The sequence below is a fragment of the Diabrotica undecimpunctata genome, chromosome 7, assembly GCF_040954645.1.
Source record: "Diabrotica undecimpunctata isolate CICGRU chromosome 7, icDiaUnde3, whole genome shotgun sequence".
NCBI classification, from domain to species: Eukaryota; Metazoa; Arthropoda; class Insecta; order Coleoptera; family Chrysomelidae; genus Diabrotica; species Diabrotica undecimpunctata.
The window spans coordinates 137,815,724-137,830,475 of NC_092809.1; the positions used below are offsets into that span (position 1 = coordinate 137,815,724).

The following is a 14,752-nucleotide window of genomic DNA, read 5'->3' on the forward strand; positions in this document are numbered from 1 at the left end:
TTATTAAACACGTACCCAAACAGCATTTTTTTACAATAAGCACTATACTGCAATATAAAAATGTATATATTTTTTATAAAGGAACATTCCTCGTAGTATTTAGGTTTTCTGTTTCAATTCTTAATAGCAAAAGTTTCTCGCAGAAAACAGTTCTCATTTTGATCCGAATTTTTTCTACGGTAAGCTTCCGCTTTTGTTCTCTTCTATTTTAAGTTACAACCTGCCAATGGATTCTTTTTATCGTGTGCTCATCTATAACATCTCTGCAGTAACAGTATGGACATTCTTTACTCCTTATTTTGAAAGACAAATGTCCACAATTTCCTGGTGCCTCTCTATTTTTCATACAAATCTTAATAAGTTCGATTTTAATGACTTACTTTTTGATGTAGCAAAGTGTTACATAGAATTTGTATCATTAGTTTAAAATTAATTATAGGACATGTGTACTTCAGATATTTTCTGTCATCCAAACTAAATGGCGCTTTTTAGCGTAAATATTCTGTTAAAAAGAAGGCTTGGCTGAGACGTGCGACTTCGGCTCTATCACTATCTATGAGGTCCAACAGACCAAAATATATCATAATGTGAACGAAGACAGACTTTTAGAGAGAAAAGAAAGGAATTCAGTCTTCAGGACTGTCACAAAATAAGATTTGTGACAGTCCTTCCACTTGGGACGTGAGAAACAGAGAAAAAGGTTTAAATGAAGGAGACACGATATGGTCAGAAATGAGTGGCGAAGAAGAGTAAGGAACAACGACCCCTGAAAGGGGAAAAGCTGAGGAAGAAGATAATGAAATAGTACTTTCACAAGTTACAAATATTTACCTTCTGCCTCTAAAACGTATCGCGTTATTTTGAGTTGTATCCTTTTTAACAGAAAGTTCAGTCTTTAGAATAGGTAAGTTTATCTTATGGTAAAATCGAGTAACTTCGAAATTCTAATTATACTAGACATGTCAACAATTAATCACAATGAGCTATTTTTCATGGATATCCATGTTTTAATTACCCAATACAGTTAGCAACAAATTTAAAATATATATATATATATATATATATATATATATATATATATATATATATATATATATATATATATATATATATAAAAAGAAAAATTAGTAGTTTGTATTAAAGACCATTAATACATATATTTTTTTAAATATTACCTTGCACTTGAGTTATTGGCTAAAAACATCTGCTAATTTTATTTATTACAGGTAAATAGTTCAAAATTTCGGAGATAACCATAATATACTTACTTTTAAAATCAACTATTGCTCCAAACATGGCTCAAACTCTTCTTTCATTGCAGATAACCCCTTGTCGTTTAACCCAAAACTGTCCTCTATTTTTGAGAAAAATTTCAGTAAACTTTTTTTTCCAACAATTTACCATAAAAATGTTTCATTTTTATCGTAAATTGTTGTATCAAAATCTATGGAATGGTATGTTTTACAATTTTAATAACGGTCGCAAGAATGTCCATAATGCTGTGATATTATACAGGATGCGGCATTAGTGCGAGTAAGTCCATAAGAGATACAAAATAAAAATAATTTAGTTAAAAGTTGCAGCATAGATAGGACCATATTTTAAAAATATTTTCAAATATACAGGGCCACCCATATTAACAGGATGGAACAAACTAATATTTTCTTTAATGTAAGACCCTGTATATTTTTGGACTCTTCCCGATGTTCTCGTTTTTTCAATATAAGGTTTGGCAGAGTTATACGAAGTAGTTTAAAAAATAATTACGTTTTTTCATTAATTTCGTAGCAAAATTTTAACACCCTCTAGAATTGTAGAGATTTGACATCAAAAAATATATTTATGTTCAAAAGATTATTGATTCGTCTAAAATTATTAGCATAACGAAATATTTAATTTTTTTACATAGGGTTAGTCGAAACTGGAAATGAGTATTCTCTAGTTTTTATTAATGGAACACCCTGTATTTTAGTATTGTAATGAAATGTGATTTTATGATACTTTATTATTTATTAAGCATTCCCTAGACCTAACTGCTTTAATTTGTGAGCTATTCGTGATTTTTTGAGACAAACATTAATTGCAACAAAAATTAGGTGAAATTTTATTAGGTTGGCCGTGAAAAATACCTAATAATTCTAGACTGATCCTTAATTTGTTAATGTTAATAATTAATACATCAAAATATTTAAGTAGTTAAAAGTGAAGTGACGTTTAATATACAAATAAAATTAAATGTAAAACAAAATATTTCTCTCTCCAATGGCGCTACAGCCCAAATCGAGCCTTAGCATCCATTCCCACTACATAACCAGCCCATCGAAGTCTCTAAAGTTTTACGAATTCTGAGATCGGTGCCTCTTTGAACAGTTGGTAAAGTTCATTGTTGTACCTGGATCTCCATACTCCGTTTTCGTTAATAGGTCCAAATATCTTTCTTAGGACTTTTCTTTCAAAGACTTGCAGCTTTCGTTTTGTGTCTGATATTGGTCTGATAATAGTTTTGTCATCATCATCATCATCCAGCCTCAAGAGTCCACTGCGGAACATAGGCCTCTTCCTCATGTTTCCAACCCCGTCTATCTTGCGCCGCTCTCATCCAGCTTTTAATTAAGTCTTCTTAAATCGTCAGTCCATCTTGTAGGTGGTCGACCGACGCTTTTCTTGTCTTCCCTTGGCCTCCATTCCAATAACCTCTTTGTCCATCGCCCATCTGTCATTCTGGCTATGTGTCCTGCCCATCTCCATTTTAGTCTGGCTATATTCTCGATGATGTCAGTCACTCCGGTTCTTCTCCTGATGTCTTCGTTAGTTATTCTGTCTCGCAGAGTTATTCCTAACATGGACCGCTCCATTCTTCTATGCGTGACTCTCAGTTGGCAGTTAAGCAGCAGCTACCAAACTGAGAGTCACGCAGAATAGTTTTGTAGACCCTGAACACATGGGCGAGTGAAAAGTAAGCTTCGTTTCCCTTTACAATGCTTCTTCGGATTTCTGGTTCTTCTGTTCCATCCGTGTTTAATTTAACTCCGAGATACGTGAAACTTTCTAGTTTCAATATCGTCCTCTAATTCAACTACGCGTCTGTTTCCCCTAGCTCTTGCTTGTGTTAGTTTTTTGGTCTTTTGAATATTTATTTCTAGTCCGGTCTCTTCTGCCCCTGTTTTTAATTGTGAATATATTTAGGCCGGTATAGGCGGCAATCTGTATTGATTAAAACAAAATATTTACTTAACAAAACAAAATCGTTTAATTTATAATAAATTTTCAAAATAGTCTCTGCGACGTCAATACAAAATTGCAAGCGATCTTCAAAAGAGCGACTTATACTAGTTAATATATTTCTGGTTAATCCCATACATTCATTTCTAATTCTCTCATTTATATCTTCTTTAGTTGTAGCTGGTGTTTTATAAACCTTATATTTTACTTCGCCCCAGAAAATAAAATCTAGCTTGTTAAATTCTGGAGATCGTGGAGGCCACCTTGTCGCTCCTTTCCTTCCACATTCAGTCACGTAGTTTAACGGTACTACTTAAAATAATTCCGGCAATTCGTTGTCCAAAAAATGTAGATACATTTTTCCGTTGACGTGATCATCGAAAAAGAAGGGTCCTATGACATAATTTCCAGGAATTCCTGACAAAACATTTAATGATCATGTTGTTTGACTGTGGGTGAAAATATAGTGTAAATTAGGAGTAATATTGGAAATTATGTCTGTTTATGAATTCCATTCTTGGACAAAATCACGAATAGCACAAAAATTAAAGCAGTTAGGGATAGGCATACGAAATGTTTAAAAATAATAAAATATCATAAAACAACATTTGATTACAATACAGCGTGTTGCACTTAAGAAAACTCCGTAAATTAATTATTTCGCAATGTTAATAATTTAGACAATAGTATACTATATTAAAAATCTTTTGGACATAAAATATATTTTTTGATGTAAAATCTCTACAATTCTACAGGGTGTTAATTTTGCTACGAAATTAATAAAAAAAGTAATTATCTTTTAAATTACCTCGTATAACACTGCCAAACCTTATATTTAAAAAATGAGAACATCCATAGGAGTCCAAAAATGTAAAAATATACAAGGTGTTTCAATAAAAAAGATCTTTTTTATAAAAAATAAATGCGACTGTAGCGGAAATTAGGTCATTTTAAATTTCCCGAAACTTGCTCCCACCGACAATATTGGGGAATGATGTAGACAGCATCCACCCATCTTGTAATTTTGTACCATTTATTGTACGTACTGATTATCTCCATCTGCTGCTGCATTTGAAGAAACATCTGTTGAAATGGCACCACGATAATGCAGATGTCAAAACGACCGTGGGTCAAGGTAGCACACTTGTAGGAATCAAAAGGTGCTAGTACGATACGATAAGTGCCTCAATGTTGTCGACAATTGTTAACAAAGTAAATTAAGGTCAAGACTCTCATGTGAAAATAAAATTATTAGGAAATCCGTACTTATTTGTTTTACGTCAAACTTTATCTACTATAAAAACTGTTTTGCTTGCAAGATACACCTACATATAACTTGTTTCCTCTCAATTCCATTGCACGTCATCAATGAGATCTATACGTCGTCACAATACATTCAGCTGCTTAGAATTTCAATAGCTAAATATTCTGAAACCTACTACAACATCCGCGAACATTCGTATCAGTAAGTCGTCGCCACAACTAACTTTTACTATAAATAGAAGAATATCTAAATTTATGCTGGTAAATAGGAGAGTATCTTTTAAATCTACAAAAAAAAATGTATTTACTATATCGGGGAGCTGTTGATTGAGCCAAAAAGTGTCAAAACCTTTCTTATTGATTTAAATTGTTATAAACATTTAATTGCTTTTAAAATTATGAGATTTGGCCGTATAAGGCGGTCACATCAACAGTTTTGGCTCTACCTTTAAGACTTGTCTCTTTTATTGCCACCTATTAAACTGCAACATATGCTTTCTGGAAGCATAGCCTTTTATCGCGGGTACTGATGGAATGCATTGATCGGTGCGGTGGATCGCGCAGAGGTATAAACCACACACTACGTGAAGTAGTAAACGCAGTCCCATGCGTATTTCCAATAAAATAAATAAATTAAAATAAAACAATATAAAATAAATAAAATAGAATAAAATTAAAAAAAAACAAGAAGGTATTTCACTCGGGGAAGTGCCGAAAGAAGTGAAAACATCCTAAATATATGTATTAATTTGAGATAAATACAATTAATATTTTTTTGTGAATATTAATTTCGTATGTAACTATACGTTCTGCGCTGACCCGGCCAGTCAGCAATCTTTTGACCCGGCAACAGTTTTGACCAAGAAACGCATAAGCGCCCAATACTCCACAAGGAGAGATAAAACTAGAAAGAGATGTAACTGTATACGTTCATTATTAGCAAAGATGCTGTAAAGTGCCCAATTGGTAGTCGCCTTGTTTGTTTTTTCTATTTTAATATAAACGATATCCCCATTTTCATTTTCTATGCCGCATATTAGCATTCCATCAGTTGTTTATTTTGTACTCAGCCAGAGGCCCTCTAAGTCAATAAATCAAATTTTGTCTTACAGTACATCTATTTTCATCCATAGTGCCCCATGAGATCTCGTATGAAACTCTACATTCATTAATAACGATGCTGTGTAGTTCCTTTTCGGTAGTCGCCTTGTTTGTTGTTTGTATCTTAATATAATCGTTATCCCCTTCTCTTTCATTTAGTGCATCACGCGCTCCAATCGGACCAATAACAACGGAGATATGATGTAATGCCCTTTTGGCAATGCCGCCATGTTTGTTTTTCCGTCATTGTACTAGTTACCCTCTCCCCTTTCCAACGAGACCTCATACGTCACGATCCATTATCGAGCTGTGCGACCAATTTGCGTAGCGGTGACGGTCTAAATAAACTAACTAAACTAAAATATAAATAAATTAAAAACAATCGCTCCATACGTAGACGATAAGAAAACTATGCTTCCCTCCTCGGTTACACCCGGAGTATCACATCCCGTTTTATTCTTTATACTTTTTTCTATCTATGAATTATCACTACACTGTCAGTACTGCTCACAGCGACAATATATTATTATCTTGGCTAAAAATGTAATTGAGATAATTTTGACTAAATTTTTAAAAGTTTAGAACTCAAAAAGCAGCTTCTTAAATAGCATTGAACAAACCGTACGCCAATTGACTTCATGTGGCGGGAACGACAAACATTTTCAATATTGTTTACAGAGTTGCAATATGGGTTTTCATTTATATCAAAGAACTTTGTTAAATATAAACGAACCTATACTGCTGTGAATAAACAATTATGTATCATACTTCCGTCAACAAAACAACACAAATAATTAAACGATTTTTAATCAGCTGTGCCCTAAATATTGAAATATTTAGGGCACAGCTGATTAAAAATCGCTGGAGAATCACTGATCTAAAAATTGTGTGTAATTATTTTTGTCCTCGCAGTTTGTTACTGTTACTCTGAATATTTGAATTAATAATAAGTTTAGGTGAATTATCTACGGTATAGCCTAAAAAATGATAAGCAGATTTAACAACAATAACCTTACATTTTCATTTTTTGTTTCGACAATTCCCTACATTCTCTAATGTCCAAACAACACGACAACGCTGTGCGAAAATGACAACGTCAAATAAGATGACGTGCAACAGATTTAATAGGAAGTTACCAATACAAATAATTTATCACTATTATAACGAATAAAATAAACACCATTTAAAATTATACATTCTCTTCATTTGATCAGAATATACGTGAACATACATAAAATCCAACTATTATAGTTATTTTATAAACATAATTGCAATAAAATCATCATTTCCGATCTACTACTTAAAAAAGAAATGACTTCTTTCCATCAAACTTCGTCGATGTTTTCCCGTCGAGTATTATCTATTGTAAATGTCACAATTAAAACGCACGTATACAACAATTATTCCGTACATATTCTCACGAAAAAGATTAAAAATTAAAATATACAGAAATATACACTAGCCTAAAACTTCACAAGGCAGTTGAGTTTGCCATCACTGTCTATAGCGGTAGTTTTTGTGAAAGTTCTTGTGGTGGAACATGCGCCGGTGTCTGTTGCCGTTGTAGAAGGATTTATAGTTTCCCCCGCCGCCGTTGTTGTGGTTCCAGTTTTTTACGTTATGGTATTCCTGCAATCAACGATAATGGTAATTTTATAAATAAATATTGTATTGTATGCAAATGCTCTTAGAGACTGAACCTCTAATCGTAAGGGGGATGTAGGTTAGGCAACTTATATTGCTGCTATAGAGCGTTTCACGTTAAGAAAATAACATTGCGGAGATAGGGCCATGTATTTCTTATGGACGATAGAAGCGCAGCGATGCCACGATGAACGAACACAAGCACGATTCAAGGCTGTATATAATTTGTATTTTCGTTTTCACAGACATGAATTATTAAATTAATGTTTTTTAACGTAATTGACCAAAAGTGTCCATTCGAAACAAGAGATGAAAAGTAGGAAAAATGATTTTAATTAAATAAATAGTATTTACAAAAGATAATTTTATTTTATCTTATTTTAATTATAGTAACGACAGTTTATTTGTTTTTCGGTAAGAATATCATATACCATGAATCATAGAAATCAGTAGAAAATATTGCTTAGTTAAATCATCCACTTTGCCGGCTATTAAAGGTTTAAAAGCAAATAAACAGACCGCTTGGAATGCATATATCTAATTACTAATTACGGTGTACGTATGTCAGCGATTTTATGTCGTTCTCTGAGACTACATAATGATAATAAGGCTTTGTGGTTCTTCAGTTGTTATTCTGACTTTACAGTTAAATGTTAATTGAAAATGGAAATTCGAAAAATATATCGACAATCTAGTAAACCGCATGCCGAGAGTTTTGGCAACACTGATCTCCATAAGCCTAATGTTATTTTCTTAACGTGGAACGCTGTATAGTATCTTAAGATTCGGAACCTTTAGTACTTAGGAAATTTAGTACCTTTCTAGTCAAATAAATTAAATTTACATAATATATAGCAAGGGAAAGTAATGGGATTAATAATAAATCAGGAAAAAACAAATATATTAAGATATGACAAAACATTTAAAAAGAAAAAAATTAGTAGGCAGTACAGTAGACTAGCACGTAGCATACTAATGCTTACGTATTAAAAAAAGCATTCATTGTTTATTTCCGACATACCTGTCGAATTTAGACGAGATATTAAATTAATATCATGTGATAGTAAATTGCAAAAGAATGCATCATGGTTTAAATGCAGTTCAATTGAACTATTCAGGCGCGTAACCAACAAAATTATAATTGCTAGAATGATTTCCAAACTCCGATAGGAGCGGAATTTGAAGAAGAAGATAATATATTTAATTATTATATAAATTAAATAAGTTGTTAAAAATAATAATTATATTTATATGAAATTATTTTAAAACGAGAAGTGTCACAAAAAGTTAAACAGATGATTCAGTATTGTTATTAATTGGAACATTTATGACTAAAAATTTTGACAATAGTTACGAATCGGATCTTTCATTGATAGATATTCTTTAAATTTTTTACGCTGATAAACCGGGCCGAGAAGGCACGTGTGCGCCATTAGTTGGTCCAAACCCTTGCTTTGGGATTGCAAACACACAAAACAGCAGGTATTAATAAATGACTGAAAGAAAAGTCTTTGGAATGGTGGAGAAATGCACCATTACAAAGACAGGCAAAAGAGTTCTTTCAGTCAAATTCACAGCCCTTCTACTGACTGAAGTAGAATAAGATATTGAGTCGTAAGGGCTTGAAAAAAGAGGATACTTGTCGTTTCTCTCTAGAAGAGGAAACCGTCATGTCAGTGTAAAAGCCTTACAAGGCTGCATCTAGAACTGCGAAAAACCAAAAGCATCAGTATATATAAAAGGACCTCTCTCGAGGCTGTGGACGCTCATTAAGAGCATAAGGCTAGCTTTGAGTGACAAAAGGAAGCACAATAGATCTGTAAATGTTTATTCTGGCCATTTTTGACTCCTTTTGTAGTACAGTAGAACTACTTATCTGATCGTGACGTATGAGGCATCATTGAAAGGAGGAGTAGGTTTGTAAAAATCAAATATGGCGGTATGCACATAGGGAACATAGACGTATCTTTCCGGACTAAGCATTAATTCAATTTTTATAGCTATGAAGATTTTTTGATTTATATTTTGGGGTGTAAACATATATTTGAAAGTGTACTTACTTGAACAGGATTATATCCTGGATTTGACTTAAAAGTAGATCCGAGTTTGATGTGTTTCGTTCGACCCTGATCCGAACTATCCGCTAATCCTCTCTTCCTGTCCTCGCGCCTTTCATTTTGAACCTCTTTATCGAGCTGAGATCTGGAACCGTTCCACGAAGAAACTGGGGCCGAATAACCGCTGTGTGACAGTCTGAACAGTTCCGTTACCACCTGAAATATTCACTTATAGGTCAAAAAATCGACATCAATAATAAAAAAATTTCTGTACCTTACTATTACCCTGATTTCCTTGTCCATTCTCCTTCTTGGACTTCCAACCGTTGCCTTTGGAAGGTTCTTGGTCTACATCAGTCGAAGAGGTCACCTGCCATTCGCCTACGGCCGCTTTCGTTGATACCCTTGAGCCCAACTCATGGGGCGATTGATTCGAGTCTTCTGAAGAACTGGTGTCGTCCGATTCGTACGGTACCAGCGGTTTGGATATCTGTGATTTTGAGGGACTCTCTTTGCTTTTCTGTTTTGAGGACGATACTGGACTCAATGAAGAATCTGTAATTAAGAGAGTGAAAAACATTTTAATTTATAATTTTGGAAGACATTTTAGTAGTTTTTCAGCTTTGTAATTCGATAAGAAAAATGCGATTTTATGAAAAGATGAATGAAGCGAAGTTTGATATAAAACTTCACATATAAAATATCTACAGGCATTTTAGGTCCTTAGCTAAATGTAATCTTCTAAACTCTTCTATCCATAACCTTTTTCTTTCAACTTTCTTTTTTTCCATTTTTTTCTCTGTAATTTCTGACAATCTTTGTCCAGATTTGCCTCTTTTTCTTTTAAACTTAGGTTTTCTGCGTTATTTTAAACTCGTCTCTGATTTTCCATTCTATCCAAATGTCCTAACCATTGTCGCTTTGTGTTCTTACAATTTATTGAAGACTCTTTGAAAATTTCGTACGGTATGTTATTCATCCTTGCTATTTGCCATTCATCACATATGTGTAATATTTTCCGTACCCATATTTCTAATTTATCTTGAGATATTTCATTCATAACCTAGGTTTCAACCCCATACAGAACAACAAACTGTTTTGTATATTCGTTTTAGACCTTCTGACACAAATTTTGATTTTAATATATTATTTATGGCTTCTGCGCATTTATTTCCTTTAGTGAGTCTTTTATCAATACCACAGTCTTCCTCAATTTTGGTATTTATCATCTTTTTCTACTTCTTCAAATTCAATTACTCGTTCTGTTTGTGTATTTCTTTTTTATTTTGTAATTCCATGTATTGACTCTCTTGTAAATTAGTATATACACAACATTTGTTCTGGCTCATTTTTAAATATGGAGATCATGACGTCATTAGAATGCAAGCTCTCGTGTCTCATTTCAAGATCACGTAGCCTCGCTCATGTGTTCACGTCCAGAAGATGGCGCTCACAAGACTATGTCCAATGACGTAATGACCTCACCTCATTGATCCAAGGTAATGGTAGCACTGATGTAACAGGCTAATAGAAATAGTGGGTGTGCCTAATGGATCACAGTCTACTTGTCATGAAATAATCTATTTGGGATTGATTTTATCCACTTTTGTATGTAATAAGCTGATTTTCTATCGTCATATTTTTTATGAATCGTCATATCTAATGCTGTTGCTAATTCCAGTAACCATTCCCAGATTTATTTCTAGTTCTTAAGTCTAGTCCTATATTGCTTCATATCCTATTTTTTATTGGCCTACATGTGGATTAGATAGAATCATCTTCTATTATAACTTTCTGCTCTGATATGGCCCTCAACACTAAAATTATAAATCACGTCGTGGTTGTGGACGCAACGTTAGTAAAAACATAAATTCCAGGTGACGGCTTATAAATCCTAAAAATATAATGCACGACTACGACACCGGATACGAAATCATACATTCCTATATATTTATTAAAAAGATTATACTTTTTTTTTTAATTTACATCTATCTATTCTTACATCTGTCAATAACATTGGAATTGTTTTCTTTTTTGACTCTTTAATATGTTCTACTAAGCAGATTATTATTATTAGTACATACTCATTAATAACGTGCATTAAGTTAAGTACGAATACTTTAATAATTATTATTAATAGGATTTAGGTGGTGCACATTTATACTAGGTTTCATGTCTAGTTAAAGGATCTGTCTAAAAACTTGGTCATCTTTATCTACTACAATTAACTACTAGGACTAATAGAGTGTTAGTTATATTATTAAGCAACGTCTACCGGTTAGTTTGAGTTAAAATGTTTAGCGTTAGTCATTATGCGCCCTTAAATATCTTCTTACCTTTCTTAGGCGTTACTTCAGGGCTGGACAAACTCGAAATGCTAGTTGAAACATTAGGCGATGACGGAGGAGACTCCTTTCTCTGAGAAGACGCGGAAGAAGGTCCGGGTTCGTCGCAAGTAGAACTAATATCATTGTCTTTGTCTTTAGGTACACCACTTTTAATTGTTTTACTATTACTACTACTATTATCACTAACTGGCTTCTCGATGACCTGATCAGCGTCTGAATCTTCGCTTGAGCTAGATGTACTGCTGTCAGATTCACCTAGAACAATAAACGGACGTGAAAGAAAACACAAAATCTAGCGACGTGTATAGACTTTATTAACTCGGGAGCCAGTGGTACCGTATTTCGTTTATTAATCTATAATCTTTATTTTCTATTGTTTTTTTTTGCATTTTCACTTCTTACTTGTTGTTTTCTCGCATTGTTCATATTTTTACTTTAGAGTATTCTTCAAACTATTGTCAATAGTAAGGCACTTTAATATGTTATTTAATTGTGTAATATTCATGATTCTAACACTGCAGCCTCAAGAGATTCTCGATCATCTTTGTCGTTATCTTAGGTTTTGTAGTTATTATTGCCAATTAGAAGCAAATACGTCTTCTAAATCTTCCATCTTACTAATATAATAACAAAAACTTAGCAACAGTTACACAAAGCAACTACTACTGTTGTCCAATCGCCTTTGAAAATCTTTGATGAGTCACAGGTAGATCGGGTAATATATGCAGAGAAAAAAAAAACTGTTTTACTTGTGCATTTTGTTCTCGGCATAATATGTTTCTGATCTGAGGTGTCCATATCCATAATAGACTTTTAGTAAAATTTAATAAAGTCATCTCCAGATGAATATCGTCATATAGGCAATTCACGAATTTGGGAAAATTTTGACAGAATCGTTATCGGAAACATACAACAGAAAAATTCCTACTATTCCATATTAATACCTAATTGGTCGAAACTACATTAATTCGTCGAATGAAATCGTATTTTTTATTAAAATAGTGATTATTTCTTATACAATATATAGGAGATAAATTGTAACCCTAATAATTTGGAGACACTTACCTTTACCATTACTGCTTGTCACATATCCATTTCGACTATTCTCTATTCTCTCCGGAGGCAGTTCTGGACCATAAACCTTCCCGCTCGTAAACCCAATACCGTTGGCGAACGACTTGGTGGAGGCGTTCGCTGAATTTACGGTGGTGGAATTCGAGGAACAAGCCACTGAACTGGCTTCGGCAGTTGGGGTTGAAGTCTTGAGTTTGCTAGTTACCGTGGCGGGGGCAGATTTCTGTGAGTAAGGGGAGGATTCCAACTCATATAGCATAATATATGCGTTGGTGTTGAACACAGCTTGGTGGGATATTGGTCTAACCTGCAAATGTAGAACGTGTGGAGTCCTTTTTTTAAACATTTGAATATATATCAACAAAAAACCTGTTCCGTTCAACAAAACAGTAATTGTTATGCACTTATTTATCAAATGTAATTGTGAAATTGCATTGGAAGTTCTTATTGGAGGTATTTATGGATCTGTTATATAGAATGTTTAATTAGCACTTCCTATCTTTGCATTTAAATAAACACAGTGTGTATAGATAATATAACGCTCAAATGCTGCTGCGGCTTCGCTAACTGTCTAATTTTCAATGTTTTTGACGCAAAAATCTGATTTTGATCGATGGCATGTTGGCTTTGTGGTCCGCTGTGGTTTGTGGCTAATTCGCATAGACTTAAGAAAATCACACAAAAAAAGGGTCTAACGAGGTCAAATTGCAATTTCTCGTGGCTAGTTCACATCATCTCCACGTGAGACTACCATGCCCTCAAATCCCTCGTGCAAAATGTTCAATGTGGCATGAGCTGTGTGGTATGTAGCGCCTCCCTGTTGGAACCACACGTCGTTGGTGTCCATATAATCTAATTCAGGTAAAAAAGAAGTTGCTAATCATCGACCTATAGCGCTCGTGTTGATGGCCTTGCCAACGACGTTCTCAAATAAATATGGACCCATAACGCCGCCAGTCCAAAATTCATTTCTGCAAATGTTGCGTTTTGTCAACGTACGGATGCTGATTGTTTGCTGAACCAGTGGACTTAAATTTGTCCACCACACTACGAATAGTCTTCTAGGTAGGACGATTATGGCGACCATAAAGTAGGCGAAGCGCGCTGAACGTTATCCGAACATAACACCCATTTTGATAAAACAATTTTATCATTTGCAAGTGTTGTTTTACGCTGTATCCATTCATGGTGATTTACCCCATATTGTAAGAACAAACAGGGATTACGAATGAAATCTAAATATCAGACAATATACAGGATGTCCTATTTAAAAAGTGTACACACACATATTAGAATTCTACGTCAATAGTATGAAAATATATTAAAAAGTAAGGAATATGTTTGAAGAATGATTGCAATAATTGTAGAGAAATATTTTATTATGATATCAACGAAAACACTTACCATACTATCATCGAATTGAAAGAAATTTCCTGAAGGTGCCTGCGCGACAGCCGTGTAGTGACCGCAACTGACAGTAGGGCCCATGTGCGTCACCAACGCCACTAGCCTGTATATCAGAGGAACGTTAGGGCGATGTCTCGCGTACTTCGTTAGATCCAGTCTTTGTCTAAAGTTGATGTGTTTGGTTATTTTATTGTTACTAACTGAAAATCGTTTTAGTTGAATGCAAAGCACCATCGGCGTCCGTTCTATTGAAAACTGCTTTGTGGCCGGTACCTAAAATTTAATATTATTACGAGATAATCGGAACAATTTTTATTGTTTTCAAATTGTTTTTTAGACACAAACGATTTACGGAAGGTGTATATGATGCAGGTAATCGGGGCCCGTCATCATTTATGTTGGGGTTCGTAGCAGAAGCGTTCACGTCGCGATCTTGTTGAGCTTGGCAACAGACCGCGAATTCTGCTAAACAACGAACTGCAATTACAATAAAAAATAATGTAACTCCAAAGTAGAACACGGTTTTTATCTAAGCCAAGCATGACAATTATTTCGTTTCACATGGACGGCCTATCTCCAGCAAAACAAATATTCATTGCATCTTTGTACATCTGCAATATAAATGCGACATTTTGT

At 34.0% G+C, this 14,752-nt stretch overlaps 1 protein-coding gene across 2 annotated transcripts in view; it reads right to left on the minus strand.

The window, feature by feature from the left end:
• Positions 1-883: 883 nt before the first annotated feature.
• The window catches only part of scny (ubiquitin specific peptidase 36), a 30,167-nt gene continuing 16,298 nt past the window's right edge, over positions 884-14,752 (minus strand). The window contains exons 4-9 of one of the 2 annotated variants that reach the window (XM_072538310.1): positions 14,114-14,389; positions 12,701-13,016; positions 11,624-11,890; positions 9,562-9,842; positions 9,291-9,503; positions 884-7,215 (exon numbers count right to left, since the gene is read on the minus strand). In XM_072538310.1, coding sequence (XP_072394411.1) covers positions 7,081-7,215; positions 9,291-9,503; positions 9,562-9,842; positions 11,624-11,890; positions 12,701-13,016; positions 14,114-14,389 — 1,488 coding nt within the window. In that variant the 3' untranslated portion in view covers positions 884-7,080. The remainder of the gene's footprint in view (positions 7,216-9,290; positions 9,504-9,561; positions 9,843-11,623; positions 11,891-12,700; positions 13,017-14,113; positions 14,390-14,752) is intronic. The other variant, XM_072538311.1, reaches the window with a different exon arrangement.